The sequence below is a fragment of the Bombina bombina genome, chromosome 6 (assembly GCF_027579735.1).
Source record: "Bombina bombina isolate aBomBom1 chromosome 6, aBomBom1.pri, whole genome shotgun sequence".
NCBI classification, from domain to species: domain Eukaryota; kingdom Metazoa; phylum Chordata; class Amphibia; order Anura; family Bombinatoridae; genus Bombina; species Bombina bombina.
The window spans coordinates 97,243,100-97,256,936 of NC_069504.1; the positions used below are offsets into that span (position 1 = coordinate 97,243,100).

A 13,837-nucleotide genomic window follows, 5' to 3' on the forward strand; every position below is an offset into this window, starting at 1 on the left:
CAGAAACCAGCTCTGCTCAGTTTTCTTCTGCCACTAATTTTCTTTATTCTTCATTTATTTATAAACATATACAATAGCCTGGTTCCTAAAAAATACATTTTACTTTATGTTAATGAACAAACACATTGTTTTAGAAGTATTATTTGTGCAATACTTTGTTCCCTTTCACTCACTAAAAATGTATCTATACAGTAGGTATATATATACTGTACTAGTAAAGTAAAGGTTAGTAATTTTCTCGTCAGTAATGATTTTTTTTTTTTTTTAAATACTTCATTTTGAAGCCAACTTTTAAAAACAAACAATCACTACACAAATCCAAAAGAAATATAGGGCAAAAAAAAAAAAAAGTCACTGTCGAAGGAAGTTTTCTGACGAGCTATAAATATTGAAGTTTTTCTACTGGAACATAGATCAGTTCCAAGGAAGGGGTCTTTGTGTATACTCAGGTCTCATGTCTTAAAAATAAAAACACAACTTTTCACATACCAGCCTTTAAGTTAAAATGGAAAAAAAAGTTTGTATAGATTGCGTGAAACTCAAATATTTATCTAAGTTATATGGCAATAAACACTACACTCCATCTGCTTTCCTTAATGACTGTAGCAATACATTTACACACCTTTAACCAGAAGTTTGGTGTGATCACCCCTACACCACACCCTATTATTAGCATTCACTGCAGTTGGGGTACATCATGTTGAAAGTAATTAAACCTTTATTCAACTAATGAGTTTCCTAAACATAACAAAGCACATCTGTGTAACCCATTCATAGCACAGTAAATACTTAACCCTTTACATAGCAAAGCCCAAGTGGTTCTCGCCTGCATAAATCCTGCAGTGGGCAATAGGGCAATCCAAGCAGATTCAGCCCTTTCTAACAATCAAGTGGTGAATTTAAGAATAAAAAAATAAATGCCCTGCCGCACCCTTTTCTAAACCATGCATTATAAAGGCATACATCATATTGCAACAATCTTAGATGTCAGAGGCCTGCAAAGGAAATCATCTATGACAACAAAATAAAGGGGGAGAGTCAGCAGTTATGTGCTCCACTGTAATGATGCACACAACAGGTCTATATACACAATAGCAGCTGCACCACAGAGTTGGGTTACCAGGCAGCAATCACTTATTCTGCATACCTAGTAGCAGCAGTTTGACCTCTCGGGCAGCTTTCTCTCCATCCTCCCTTAGGTTCCTGTCGATCATTTTACTCCTTTCAACCGCCGCCTTGTCTTCGGCGCTCAGTGTACATCCCATGGTGAGCGAGCTCCGTGTAATCCAACGATAACAGACAGGGGCACCGGCTGAAAATGCCCAGCGTGGCAGTAAATAAACCCCAGGTGATCAGAGGCCAGCTCAGTGCTGATGCTATGGGCGTGCGGGGCAGAGCTCTCAACCAGCCCAGAGACAGCAATCAGCGGCCACTCAAGGTATCCCCAACAGTGTCCCTCTGTCTCATGCACAGCACGCAGTCCCCTCCCCTTCCTCCCTCAATTGCTCCCCACGCCCCGTGTCTCCTTCATGATTGCATAGCTCCGCTTTGCACCCTTAAGGTGGTATTACTCAGTTGTTGATGGCAGAGACGGAATGTTTGAATCATTTTCTTTTAAAACAGAGCAACATTTGAACACATTCATTTATGCAGTTTTTAAGTTGATATTATCACTATTGGAATGTGTTTGTGCAGAATTCATCGCATATGTATTTATGGTGCAACAACTTTTAACATTTGACCCCAATACTACATGGCTCACTAAAAAAAAATATGATTATGCAAATTATTATAATACACATTAAATGACCTTTATAAATAAAAATAGTAGTGTATCGTGTTGCTTTCTCTGCCCTTTTGTACTTTGTGATATGTGCTTTACATTTTAAAATACAAGTCACACACCTGACCTGTTATACTGTGTGCAACTATGGGCAATGTGCATCTGGTTTGTTTGTAGAAGTGATACTATTCATGCAGAACATAACCTATAATAGCTAATTATATTTAACACTTCAGTATTTCTAAACCCAATACATTTGTATATATAAAGCACCAGTTAATTATGCAGAGCACTGCTGTTGGTTTCAGAACATAACATAGATGACATAGTAGTTGAGAAGGCAGACAGCATCAGAGGGTATGGAACATACATTAGGAAATATACAGGTGTTTGTACCTTGCTAAAAAAAAAAAAAAGCTTCTTTACTTATTGGAAAGAGTGCAGCTTGCTCATGTTGTTTTTGTGATATTGCCGGAGCAAGGGGATTGCTCTGCAAACAGGCACCTAATATAATATCTTCATTGTTTGCTGTGGATTGAAAGTGGATTGGGAGTGCTACATGACTGCTGCATTGATTTAAAGGGCCATTATACACTCATTTTTTCTTTGCATAAATGTTTTGTAGATGATCTATTTATATAGCCCATGAAGTTTTTTTTTAAAAAAAATGTTTAGTTTTGCTTATTTTTAAATAACATTGCTCAGATTTTCAGACTCCTAACCAAGCCCCAAAGTTTTATGTGAGTACTGATGTATACCTTCTCCAGCTTGCTCCTGTTTGTGTAAAGGGTCTTTTCATATGCAAAAGAAGGGGGAGGGGGGAAAAGTGTCTTATTTCCACTTGCAGTGGGCTTTCCATCTACCTTTTCAACAAAGCTAAACTGAAAGCTTCTAAGTAAGTTTTTAAACAGTTTTATACTGGATTTTTATATCGGTATCTGTGCATCTTATTTTTTATAGTAGTGTCTATTACATGCAGTTATATGAAAATGAGTGCATACTGTCCCTTTAAGTGTCCAGTTAATGGATATATGAGGTGATTCTGTACAACTCTAAATATAAGAAATATACTGTATGTGATAGCTGTTTACTGGATATCTATCCATATGTAATCCTTGTTTTTGTATAGATTCTTGTGTGATTTTTGTCTGTTGCATCAATTGCAGTTTTTGCACCAAACCTTATAAAGACTGCCAATTCCAGCTAGGCAAAATGCAGCATATTTCTCTGTGCAGGTGTGTTCTCCAGGTGAGGAACACAAGAACGCCAACCAATATTTTGCACGTATCGCAAGGAGTAGTTGTACCAGATGGTCACTTCACATTCTGCTTTCCTGCTGAAACTGTGCTAGATAGAGATTTACAACAAGACAAATTAACCTCTATCTATCTATTGGGTTCTTGTAAAGCGCAGCTATTCACCCGTAAGGGTCTCAAGGCGCTGAGGGATGCAGTTCAGTCGAAGAGCCAGGTCTTGAGGTCCTTTCTCAACTTAGTTAGGGTGGTCGCTTGTCTGAGGTGCAGTGGGAGGGTGTTCCAAGTCTTGGCTGCCAGGTGAGAGAACCTCAAGAACTGGGGTAGTTTGCACATCAAAGAATTAACATTTGTTTCTTTTTCATGCTTGATTTAATCTTACTCGTTTAAAGTGATTGTAAACTTTAACAAATTAAAGGCCAGTATCAAATAATAATCTTAAAAACAGGGGCACTTTAATTAATTAAAGTTTACAAAGACGCTTATTTTTAAAAAATACTTACCTTTGCGTTATGGTAAACATAACGCTGATCCTCTGCCCGAATCTCCTGCTTTCGTTAGCATATGGATGACGAATCCAGCTTCCTCCAATCAACCCTGTTATTTGCCCTTAAACACAGTTTTCTGGGCTCACTAATGCAAAAGCCAGTCTGGAAAAATCTTGTAAATGGGAATATGAGGAGCATCATATATATGTGTCACTAAAAACCTTCATTATTAAAAAAAGCGATATTAAGATAAATGTAAATCTCACATAACATATTTAATTAAAGGGACAATAACCACCGTGAGATTCTGACATAACATGTTTAGTTATGCATAATGGAACAACTTTGCAATATACTTTCATTATTTATTTTGACCTCTTTTCATGTAATCAAGCTCTGAAAATTGAGGATTCTTATTCTCAGAAGTATAAACCTGGATCCAAAAATAGTCAAAGTCCACGAACTGCTGTCTGCTTCCGCATTTGGCCGCTAGTGAAGCTGCTGAATGCCAATGCCTACTACCATTCAATGGAGGCGGAATTGTATAAACAGCATTTTACAAACAATAATACAAAACAATAGGGTAACATAACTTTTTATAACATACTTTATTAGATTCATTATTTATTAAGCAGATACAATCTGTGTTGCTTTACTCATAAAGATAATGTTAATATCAATAACCAATCAAGAATGTACAAAGTATACATACAAATGCAAATATACTCAACATATACACACAATACAATCACATCTGCAGAATATACACAGAGTAAACCTGTACACTTTATTAACAGTGTAATGAGAGTGTAAATTTGCATTTAAAGAGATAATAAAAGTGGTGCATTTAATTTATGGCATCAATTTAAGACTGCAGTACTGGGAAGCATTTAAAATATATGTTTTTATTTAAAAAAAAAAATGTATGTATATTTTAAATGAAACTTAAAAGTACACTAGCACTAAATACATTATATACACCTCTCTCTAATCATGGGTGCTGCCATTATCTAACTTAGGTTACAATGTTTAGGCATCTGTATGAGAGTTGCTGAATAGTGATTAATGTCCCTTTAAATTGTACTTACAACCTCCAAATGTTAAAGCAATGTGTTTTTTGTTTTGATTTTCCCTTCAAATCTAGGCTGCAGGCACTACAGCCAAACTGAAGCCGTAGTGATCAAGACAATATTTTGTAAGGAAAGCAAACTCCTATAGTTCTCATTATTTAGTTCTTGAGAGTGCACTTCTGTCTTTGTGTATTATTTTAAATACAGGCCTTTTAGTGATATCCCTTTAAAGGGACATATAGATAAACCCTGTTATTGCAAGACTTCTATTTAGTCTTTCAATACATTAACATGCCAGCCCTGTGTTAAAAATGTCCTGAATATATCAACATCTTGTTTGGTGCAATTGTTTTTCAGTGCCAAACCCTCACCCACCAGTTGCCTTACTTAGAGGAGCCGATCTGGAGAAGCCTGACAAGGCTTTACACTTGTTAAAGGGACAGTCTACACCCACATTTTTATTGTTTAAAAAGATAGATAATCCCTTTATTACCCATTCCCTAGTCTTGCACAACCAACACAGTTATGTAAATACACTTTTTACCTCTGTGATTACCTTATATATAGTATACAGGGAGTGCAGAATTATTAGGCAAGTTGTATTTTTGAGGATTAATTTTATTATTGAACAACAACCATGTTCTCAATGAACCCAAAAAACTCATTAATATCAAAGCTGAATAGTTTTGGAAGTAGTTTTTAGTTTGTTTTTAGTTATAGCTATTTTAGGGGGATATCTGTGTGTGCAGGTGACTATTACTGTGCATAATTATTAGGCAACTTAACAAAAAACAAATATATACCCATTTCAATTATTTATTTTTACCAGTGAAACCAATATAACATCTCAACATTCACAAATATACATTTCTGACATTCAAAAACAAAACAAAAACAAATCAGTGAACAATATAGCCACCTTTCTTTGCAAGGACACTCAAAAGCCTGCCATCCATGGATTCTGTCAGTGTTTTGATCTGTTCACCATCAACATTGCGTGCAGCAGCAACCACAGCCTCCCAGACACTGTTCAGAGAGGTGTACTGTTTTCCCTCCTTGTAAATCTCACATTTGATGATGGCCCACAGGTTCTCAATGGGGTTCAGATCAGGTGAACAAGGAGGCCATGTCATTAGATTTTCTTCTTTTATACATTTTCTTGCCAGCCACGCTGTGGAGTACTTGGACGCGTGTGATGGAGCATTGTCCTGCATGAAAATCATGTTTTTCTTGAAGGATGCAGACTTCTTCCTGTACCACTGCTTGAAGAAGGTGTCTTCCAGAAACTGGCAGTAGGACTGGGAGTTGAGCTTGACTCCATCCTCACCCCGAAAAGGCCCCACAAGCTCATCTTTGATGATACCAGCCCAAACCAGTACTCCACCTCCACCTTGCTGGTGTCTGAGTCGGACTGGAGCTCTCTGCCCTTTACCAATCCAGCCACGGGCCCATCCACCTGGCCCATCAAGACTCACTCTCATTTCATCAGTCCATAAAACCTTAGAAAAATCAGTCTTGAGATATTTCTTGGCCCAGTCTTGACGTTTCAGCTTGTGTGTCTTGTTCAGTGGTGGTCGTCTTTCAGCCTTTCTTACCTTGGCCATGTCATGAGTATTGCACACCTTGTGCTTTTGGGCACTAAAGAGATGTTGCAGCTCTGAAATATGGCCAAACTGGTGGCAAGTGGCATCTTGGCAGCTGCACGCTTGAGTTTTCTCAGTTCATGGGCAGTTATTTTGCGCCTTGGTTTTTCCACACGCTTCTTGCGACCCTGTTGACTATTTTGAATGAAACGCTTGATTGTTCGATGATCACGCTTCAGAAGCTTTGCAATTTTAAGAGTGCTGCATCCCTCTGCAAGATATCTCACTATTTTTTACTTTTCTGAGCCTGTCAAGTCCTTCTTTTGACCCATTTTGCCAAAGGAAAGGATGTTGCCTAATAATTATGCACACCTGATATAGGGTGTTGATGTCATTAGACCACACCCCTTCTCATTACTGAGATGCACATCACCTAATATGCTTAATTGGTAGTAGGCTTTCGAGCCTATACAGCTTGGAGTAAGACAACATGCATAAAGAGGATGATGTGGTCAAAATACTCATTTGCCTAATAATTCTGCACTCACTGTATATATATATATATATAAATTCAAATCCACAAATTTGTAAATTTATGAAGAAAAAAAAAAGAAAAACATTTTGTTTCATATTTATTTTTATTTATAAAATATTTTACCAGGCAGGATACATTGAGATTTCTCTCGTTTTCAGGTATGTCCTTGGTCCACAAAACATTGCATTGCTACAATAGGGTACAATAAAATAAAAAAAACAATAATAATACACAATATATGCAAAAATTTAACATAGAACAGGTAGGAAATATATAATCAGCCATGACAGGTGCATTCTGATTTGAGATATGTAGAGAGGGATCTCTTAAAGGATATTAGGCTTGGGGAAGGTTTGAAAGTGTACGGGAGGTCATTCCATAACTGGGGTGCTCTGTAGGAAAAGGAGGATCGAGCTGCTTTCTTTTTGTATATATATATATATATGTCCTAACAATTATGATTTACTTCAATAACGACTCCACAAAGTATACCTGGGTATTACCATGTAAAAAACACACATGCACATAAGCCTAAAATGTAAAAAGGCAAACTCTGATGATATGGCTCTGAGGATGTGTCTTATCTTGTAAACAATTTGCACAAAACATATGTTATAAACAAGTTCACAGGTACAAGTATTAGATATGTGCAGCGTCGAAAAATTCGGTTCGGATCGATTCGGACTGATTTGAATTTCGGTTTGGATTGATTCGAATGCGGAAGAAATCGAATGAATTTGTTTTTTTCGGATTCATTCTGATTCTTTCAGATTCGTAAAAAATTGGGTTCGATTCGGTTCGAATCGATTCGGAATTTCATTAAGTGTTAAGGGTATATGCTGTGTATTACACTAGTATACTGTACAATACTAGTGTAATACACAGCCATCCGAATCCATCCGAATCTACCGAATAAATTCGAATCGATTCGGATTTATTCGGTATATTCGGCACTACCGCAATTCGGAAATTCGAATCGATCCAAATCTCCGAATTCGACAAATTCGTCCGAATTTCGATTCGGACCGAATAGAATAGCAGATGTCTAACAAGTATCACAAGCATCATATATATATATATATAAACGTTCACAAACATGGACAATACCTATAGTATAATTCCAGATAATGAGCACTAGAATATTGACAAATAGTATCAGTAAAAAATATAGACACAATTTATATATACATATATACTCACATACATACACATATATATATACAGTATATACATACACATATGTATACATGCATGTCTAAAGAAATTGTGACTACCTCAAAAAGGGCAACGTCAAAAAATATATGCATAAATTTACTAGGTCCAATTTGTAAACAAAAAATACAGAAAAAGCCAAGAAAACTAGTCTATGAAATAGCTCATATCCTATTCCCTATTGAGCCCTGTAGGGGTAATTGTTCGCAACCTGTAAATCCAGTACAGTTCCTGCTTTTGTAGCAGCTTGTGTCTATCACCACCTCTTAATGGTGGTATCACCTTATCAATTACCTTTACTTTCATGTTGAATACATTTGTTATATGAAACAAATTATGATGCCTCGCTACCGCAGAATCTTTAACGAAGTCCTTAGTGTCTCTAATATGTTCCCTCACACGGGACCTTAAAGTGAATGTAAGTTTTTTCTAATTAATTGTTACCTACTTATTCCCAATATTATAAATAGTCAAACCGCAATAATCTCAGTGCAAAATAAATTTTCTTTATCGTTATTTTATATATAAACTTATCTCCGTTCTATGCATTGAACTCCTCCCAACCGTCTTCTTCCTGTTTTTCCCCCAGCATCATTGTAATATCTAACGCCCACTCAATGACGTCGATTCTAATCACGTTCACGATCCGGGCTCTCATTTGCGCATGCGTTTACTATTAGCATGACAATACTGAATGAATAAATTATTCCGTCGACGTATTGCGCATGCGCGAATTGCGGACGCGCATTGAGGTGGTAACGTCATCGAGTAGTTTCCCCGGGGAAAAGGAAAATAGTTCTAAATAGAACTGTCAATCATGAAAATAATGTGGGACCATAATGTCGGGCGGGGGAATCGCGGATAGGAATACAAGGCAAAGTATTAATTATTTCTTTTTACATTTCGATGTTGCGATTTTGATGAATGAAACTCACTATTATTTTCGAAAATACACACAATGATGCAGAGCAAGTATGTTGACTTTACATGCACTTTAATTCCCTGGAGGTTTGACCTACGTATTGAAGGGAACAAACTTTACACTCCAATAGATAAACTACAAAAGAACTCTGACAGTTCGCATAAAATTTGCTAGCAAATTCCTTATTGGTGACTGTGCTTTTAAAGCCAATACCAACCTGTAATACTCCACAGGTAATGCATGTGCCATTCCCACACCTGTAGGTGCCTTTCCTCCTTAACCATTCACTATTAGTAGTAGATCCTGTACATACAAGACTCGGGGCCAATTTAGTCGATAGTTTCATTGTTTTTTTTAGGGACAAATTTAAGTTTTATTAGTTATATTAACCAAAGAGTTATCATTTAATATGTTTACATTTTTCCTTAATATGGAACATACCTCATAAAATTGACTGGAATACTCTGCGGAAAAAACTATCTTATCCTGTGTCACCACATTGGCTCTCTTAATAGGGGCAATCGAATCACTTTGTTTTAGTTTTTTTATTTCTTCAAAGGTGCTCTCTAACAGTTTTTTCTCATAGCCTCTTGCTTGCAGGCATATAATCAAAGCTCTAGCCTGTTTGTCAAATAATTTGTTAGAGTTGGTGTTTCACCGTAATCTCATAAACTGGCCCCTGGGAATTGACCTCACCAAATGTGGTGGATGGCACAACTTAGTATTCAAGATGGTATTCCCAGCGGTCAGTTTACGAAATGTGTCACTGATAACAACACCATTAATGGCATCCCCACATAAATTTAAATCTAAAAAATTGACTGAATTACTCAGGGGATCTCCAACGAATCTCAAATTAAGGTCGTTAGAGTTTAAGTATTCTTTAAAACTCACAAAATCAAATGGTTCCATCTATTTAGGCTTGGCAAGATATTTGTTTAATTAGTGGATCCAATTTTTCTGTCTCTGAATATTTCCCTATACAAGGAAATCCTCACTTTATTGCAGGCTTTACAATGAACCCTTTTAAGGGTTGGGCAGGTCTGGGACTTAAAAACTTATATCAATTAATAAATAAACATAGTTACTCTTATAAAACGTTTTATGATATTAAACGCAAATGTAATATCCCCAAGAACCATTTATTTGCTTACTATCAAGTAAGTAAGACATTTTTTTGCTAACCCTGATACACCAATATGGGTATAACTGAAGCTCTGAATTTATGGAAAATATATTTATCCAGTTTAGAAATGGGATCTATTCTATCTCTTCAACATATAGGACCATAATAGCCATTACTAGCGAAAAAATAATACAGAAGACATGTGCCAAGTGGTGTGAGATACCTGGTATGGATCAAGTAAATAATGTAATATCTAAGAGTATTAGGAGAACCAAAAAAAGCTTCATTAGCAACATATTATCAGGAATCTCAAATTAAATTAATTCAGAGGGCCTAAATAACCCTAGACAGAATGATCAAAATAACTAGAATGAGAGAAGGCTCCTGTCTAAAGTGTGGGAATAAAAAGGCAAATATCATACATTGTTTTTGGTACTGTAATAAAATCAGGAGATTCTGGCATAAAGTATCTAACTGGCTAAGTAATATAATTCATATGAAAATCATACTCAAAATTCAACAACCAAGAAAAAAGTATTTATCCAGCACAAATGTCCCCAAAGTGTGCAAAAGCTGTGAGGTGTAAACTGCCAAACACCAGAGGATAATGTCAAACATACAAAATCACAGCAGCACCACTTGTAGTATACAAATCCTTTCTTTATTCCATGTCACAAAGATAGCAAAAAGCAGTGAAACAGAACAACGTTTCGGGTTAAGCACCCTTACTCATGTTCATACAGTGTGAGTACCTATACACAGACTTAAAACTTGATTCAGATAGAGAATACCATTTTAAACAACTTTCTAATTTACTTCTGTTATCTAATTTGCTTCATTCTCTTGATATTCCTTCCTGAAAAGCATATCTAGATAGGCTCAGAAGCTTCTGATTGGTGGCTGCACATATTTGCCTCATGTGATTGGTTCACCCATGTGCATTGCTATTTCTTTAACAAAGGATATCTAAATAATGAAACAAATTAGATAATAGAAGTAAATTGGAATTTTGTTTAAAATTGTATTCTCTGTCTGATTCATGAAAGAACATTTTTGGGTTGAATGTCCCTTTAACCCCTTAGTGACCAGAGCACTTTTCCATTTTCTGTCCGTTTGGGACCAAGGCTATTTTTACATTTCTGCGGTGTTTGTGTTTAGCTGAAATTTTCCTCTTACTCATTTACTGTACCCACACATATTATATACCGTTTTTCTCGCCATTAAATGGACTTTCTAAAAATACCATTATTTTCATCATATCTTATCATTTACTATAAAAAAAATTATAAAATATGAGGAAAAATGGAAAAAAACACACTTTTTCTAACTTTGAACCCCAAAATCTGTTACATATCTACAACCACCAAAAAACACCCATGCTAAATTGTTTCTAAATTTTGTCCTGAGTTTAGAAATACCCAATGTTTACATCTTCTTTGCTTTTTTTGTAACTTATAGGGCCATAAATACAAGTAGCACTTTGCTATTTTCAAACCATTTTTTTTCAAAATTAACGCTAGTTACATTAGAACACTAATATCTTTCAGGAATCGCTGAATATCCATTGACATGTATATATTTTTTTTTAGAAGACATCCCAAATTATTGATCTAGGCCCATTTTGGTATATTTCATGCCACCATTTCACCGCCAAATGCGATCAAATACAAAAAATTGTTCACTTTTTCACAAATTTTTTCACAAACTTTCAGTTTCTCACTGAAATTATTTACATACTGCTTGTGCAATTATGGCATAAATGGTTGTAAATTCTTCTCTGGGATCCCCTTTGTTCAGAAATAGCAGACATATATGGCTTTGGCATTGCTTTTTGGTAATTAGAAGGCCGCTAAATGCCACTGCGCACCACACGTGTATTATGCCCAGCAGTGAAGGGGTTAATTAGGGAGCATGTAAGGAGCTTTTTGGGGTAATTTTAGCTTTAGTGTAGTGTAGTAGACAACCCCAAGTATTGATCTAGGCCCATTTTGGTATATTTCATGCCACCATTTCACCGCCAAATGCGATCAAATTAAAAAAAACGTAAAATTTTTCACAATTTTAGGTTTCTCACTGAAATAATTTACAAACAGCTTGTGCAATTATGGCACAAATGGTTGTAAATGCTTCTCTGGGATCCCCTTTGTTCAGAAATAGCAGACATATATGACTTTGGAGTTGCTTTTTGGTAATTAGAATGCTGCTAAATGGCGCTGCGCATCACACGTGTATTATGGCTAGCAGTGAAGGGGTTAATTAGGTAGCTTGTAGGGAGCTTGCAGGGTTAATTTTAGCTTTAGTGTAAAGATCAGCCTCCCACCTGAAACATCAGACCCCCTGATCCCTCCCAAACATCTCTCTTCCCTCCCCTACCCCACAAATGTCCCCGCCATCTTAAGTACTGGCAGAAACTCTGCCAGTACTAAAATAAAAGGTATATTTGGGCTTTTTTGTGCATTTTTTGTTAGCATATTTACATATGCTTCTGTGTAGGGATCCCCCTTAGCCCCCAACCTCACTGATCCCCCACTAAACAGCTCTCTAACCCTCCCCCTCTGACTTAATGTGCGCCATCTTGGGTACTGGCAGCTGTCTGCCAGTACCCAGTTTAGTGAAAAAAAATGCTTTTTTTTTAATAAAATATGTCCCTTTTCTGTAGTGTAGCTTTCCCCCCCCCAAGACCAACCCCCCACCCCTTCCAGATCCCTTAGATGGTTTTAAAAAAAAGTTTATTTATTTTTTTTTTTACTTTTCCTTTTCTACTTTTCTGTAGTGTAGCGGTTCCCACCCGCTCCCGCCCCGTGCACGCGCCCCCCCCCCCCCCCCCCGTGCACGCGCGCGCGCGCCCGTGCGCGCCCCCGACGATCCCGATCCCGATCCCGCCCCCCGTGACGTCACGCGCAACACCGATGGCCGCCCACCCGCCTCCCAATTCGGCTCCCACCCACCAACGATACCGGCCATCGATGTCCGGTGCAGAGAGGGCCACAGAGTGGCTCTCTCTGCATCGGATGGCCATGTATGGTTATTGCAGGATGCCTCCATATCGAGGCATCACTGCAATAACCGGAAAGCAGCTGGAAGCGAGCAGGATCGCTTCCAGCTGCTTTCCACACCGAGGACGTGCAGGGTACGTCCTCAGGCGTTAACTGCCTTTTTTTTGAGGACGTACCCTGCACGTCCTCGGTCATTAAGGGGTTAAGTACCTATAGACAGGTGTGACCACACCTCTTCAATTAACACCTTCAGGTATACCCTACTATTCTTTATTCCTAAACACTGACACCTAGTGGTCAACACCTGTAAATATTACAAATATTTTAGTTAAAAAACTTTTTTCTCAAAGAGAATTTTTTACAGTTAAAACTCAAAAATACAGAAGTGGAGAAGGCAGTTCTAATATACAGATTACATCAAAGACAATGTACAACTTATCACTTTATTACTTGCCCATTCAAATTAACCTTAAAAACAGCCTCTATATAAATACACTCAAATCAATTTCCCTATTCATCCCTTTGGGAATTAGTGACTCTAATTTATTTATCCAAAGTGCTTCTCTCCTTTTGAGAAGAAGTTCCCTATTGCCCCGTCTTCTCGGGATGGGTACATAGTCAATAATCTGAAATCTTAGCTGTGAGACTGTGTGGCCCTTTTCCACAAAGTGATGTGCTACAAGGGCATTAAGATCACCATTCCTAATATTAGATTTATGCTGTAGGATTCTGTCCCTGACCCTTTGGGTCGTCTCACCAATATATATTATGCCACACGGGCATTTAATCAGATATACCACGTAAGTGGCATTACAATTATAGTACCCTTTAATTCAAAATTTCTGACCCGTTAGGGGGTGGGTAAAACT

At 37.2% G+C, this 13,837-nt stretch overlaps 1 protein-coding gene across 1 annotated transcript in view; it reads right to left on the minus strand.

Annotated features, from left to right (window-relative positions):
* Positions 1-1,472, minus strand: part of LOC128662655 (guanine nucleotide-binding protein G(i) subunit alpha-1) — a 487,459-nt gene extending 485,987 nt beyond the window's left edge. The window contains exon 1 of the mRNA XM_053716522.1: positions 1,148-1,472. Coding sequence (XP_053572497.1) covers positions 1,148-1,265 — 118 coding nt within the window. The 5' untranslated portion in view covers positions 1,266-1,472. The remainder of the gene's footprint in view (positions 1-1,147) is intronic.
* Between the last annotated feature and the right edge of the window lie 12,365 nt (positions 1,473-13,837).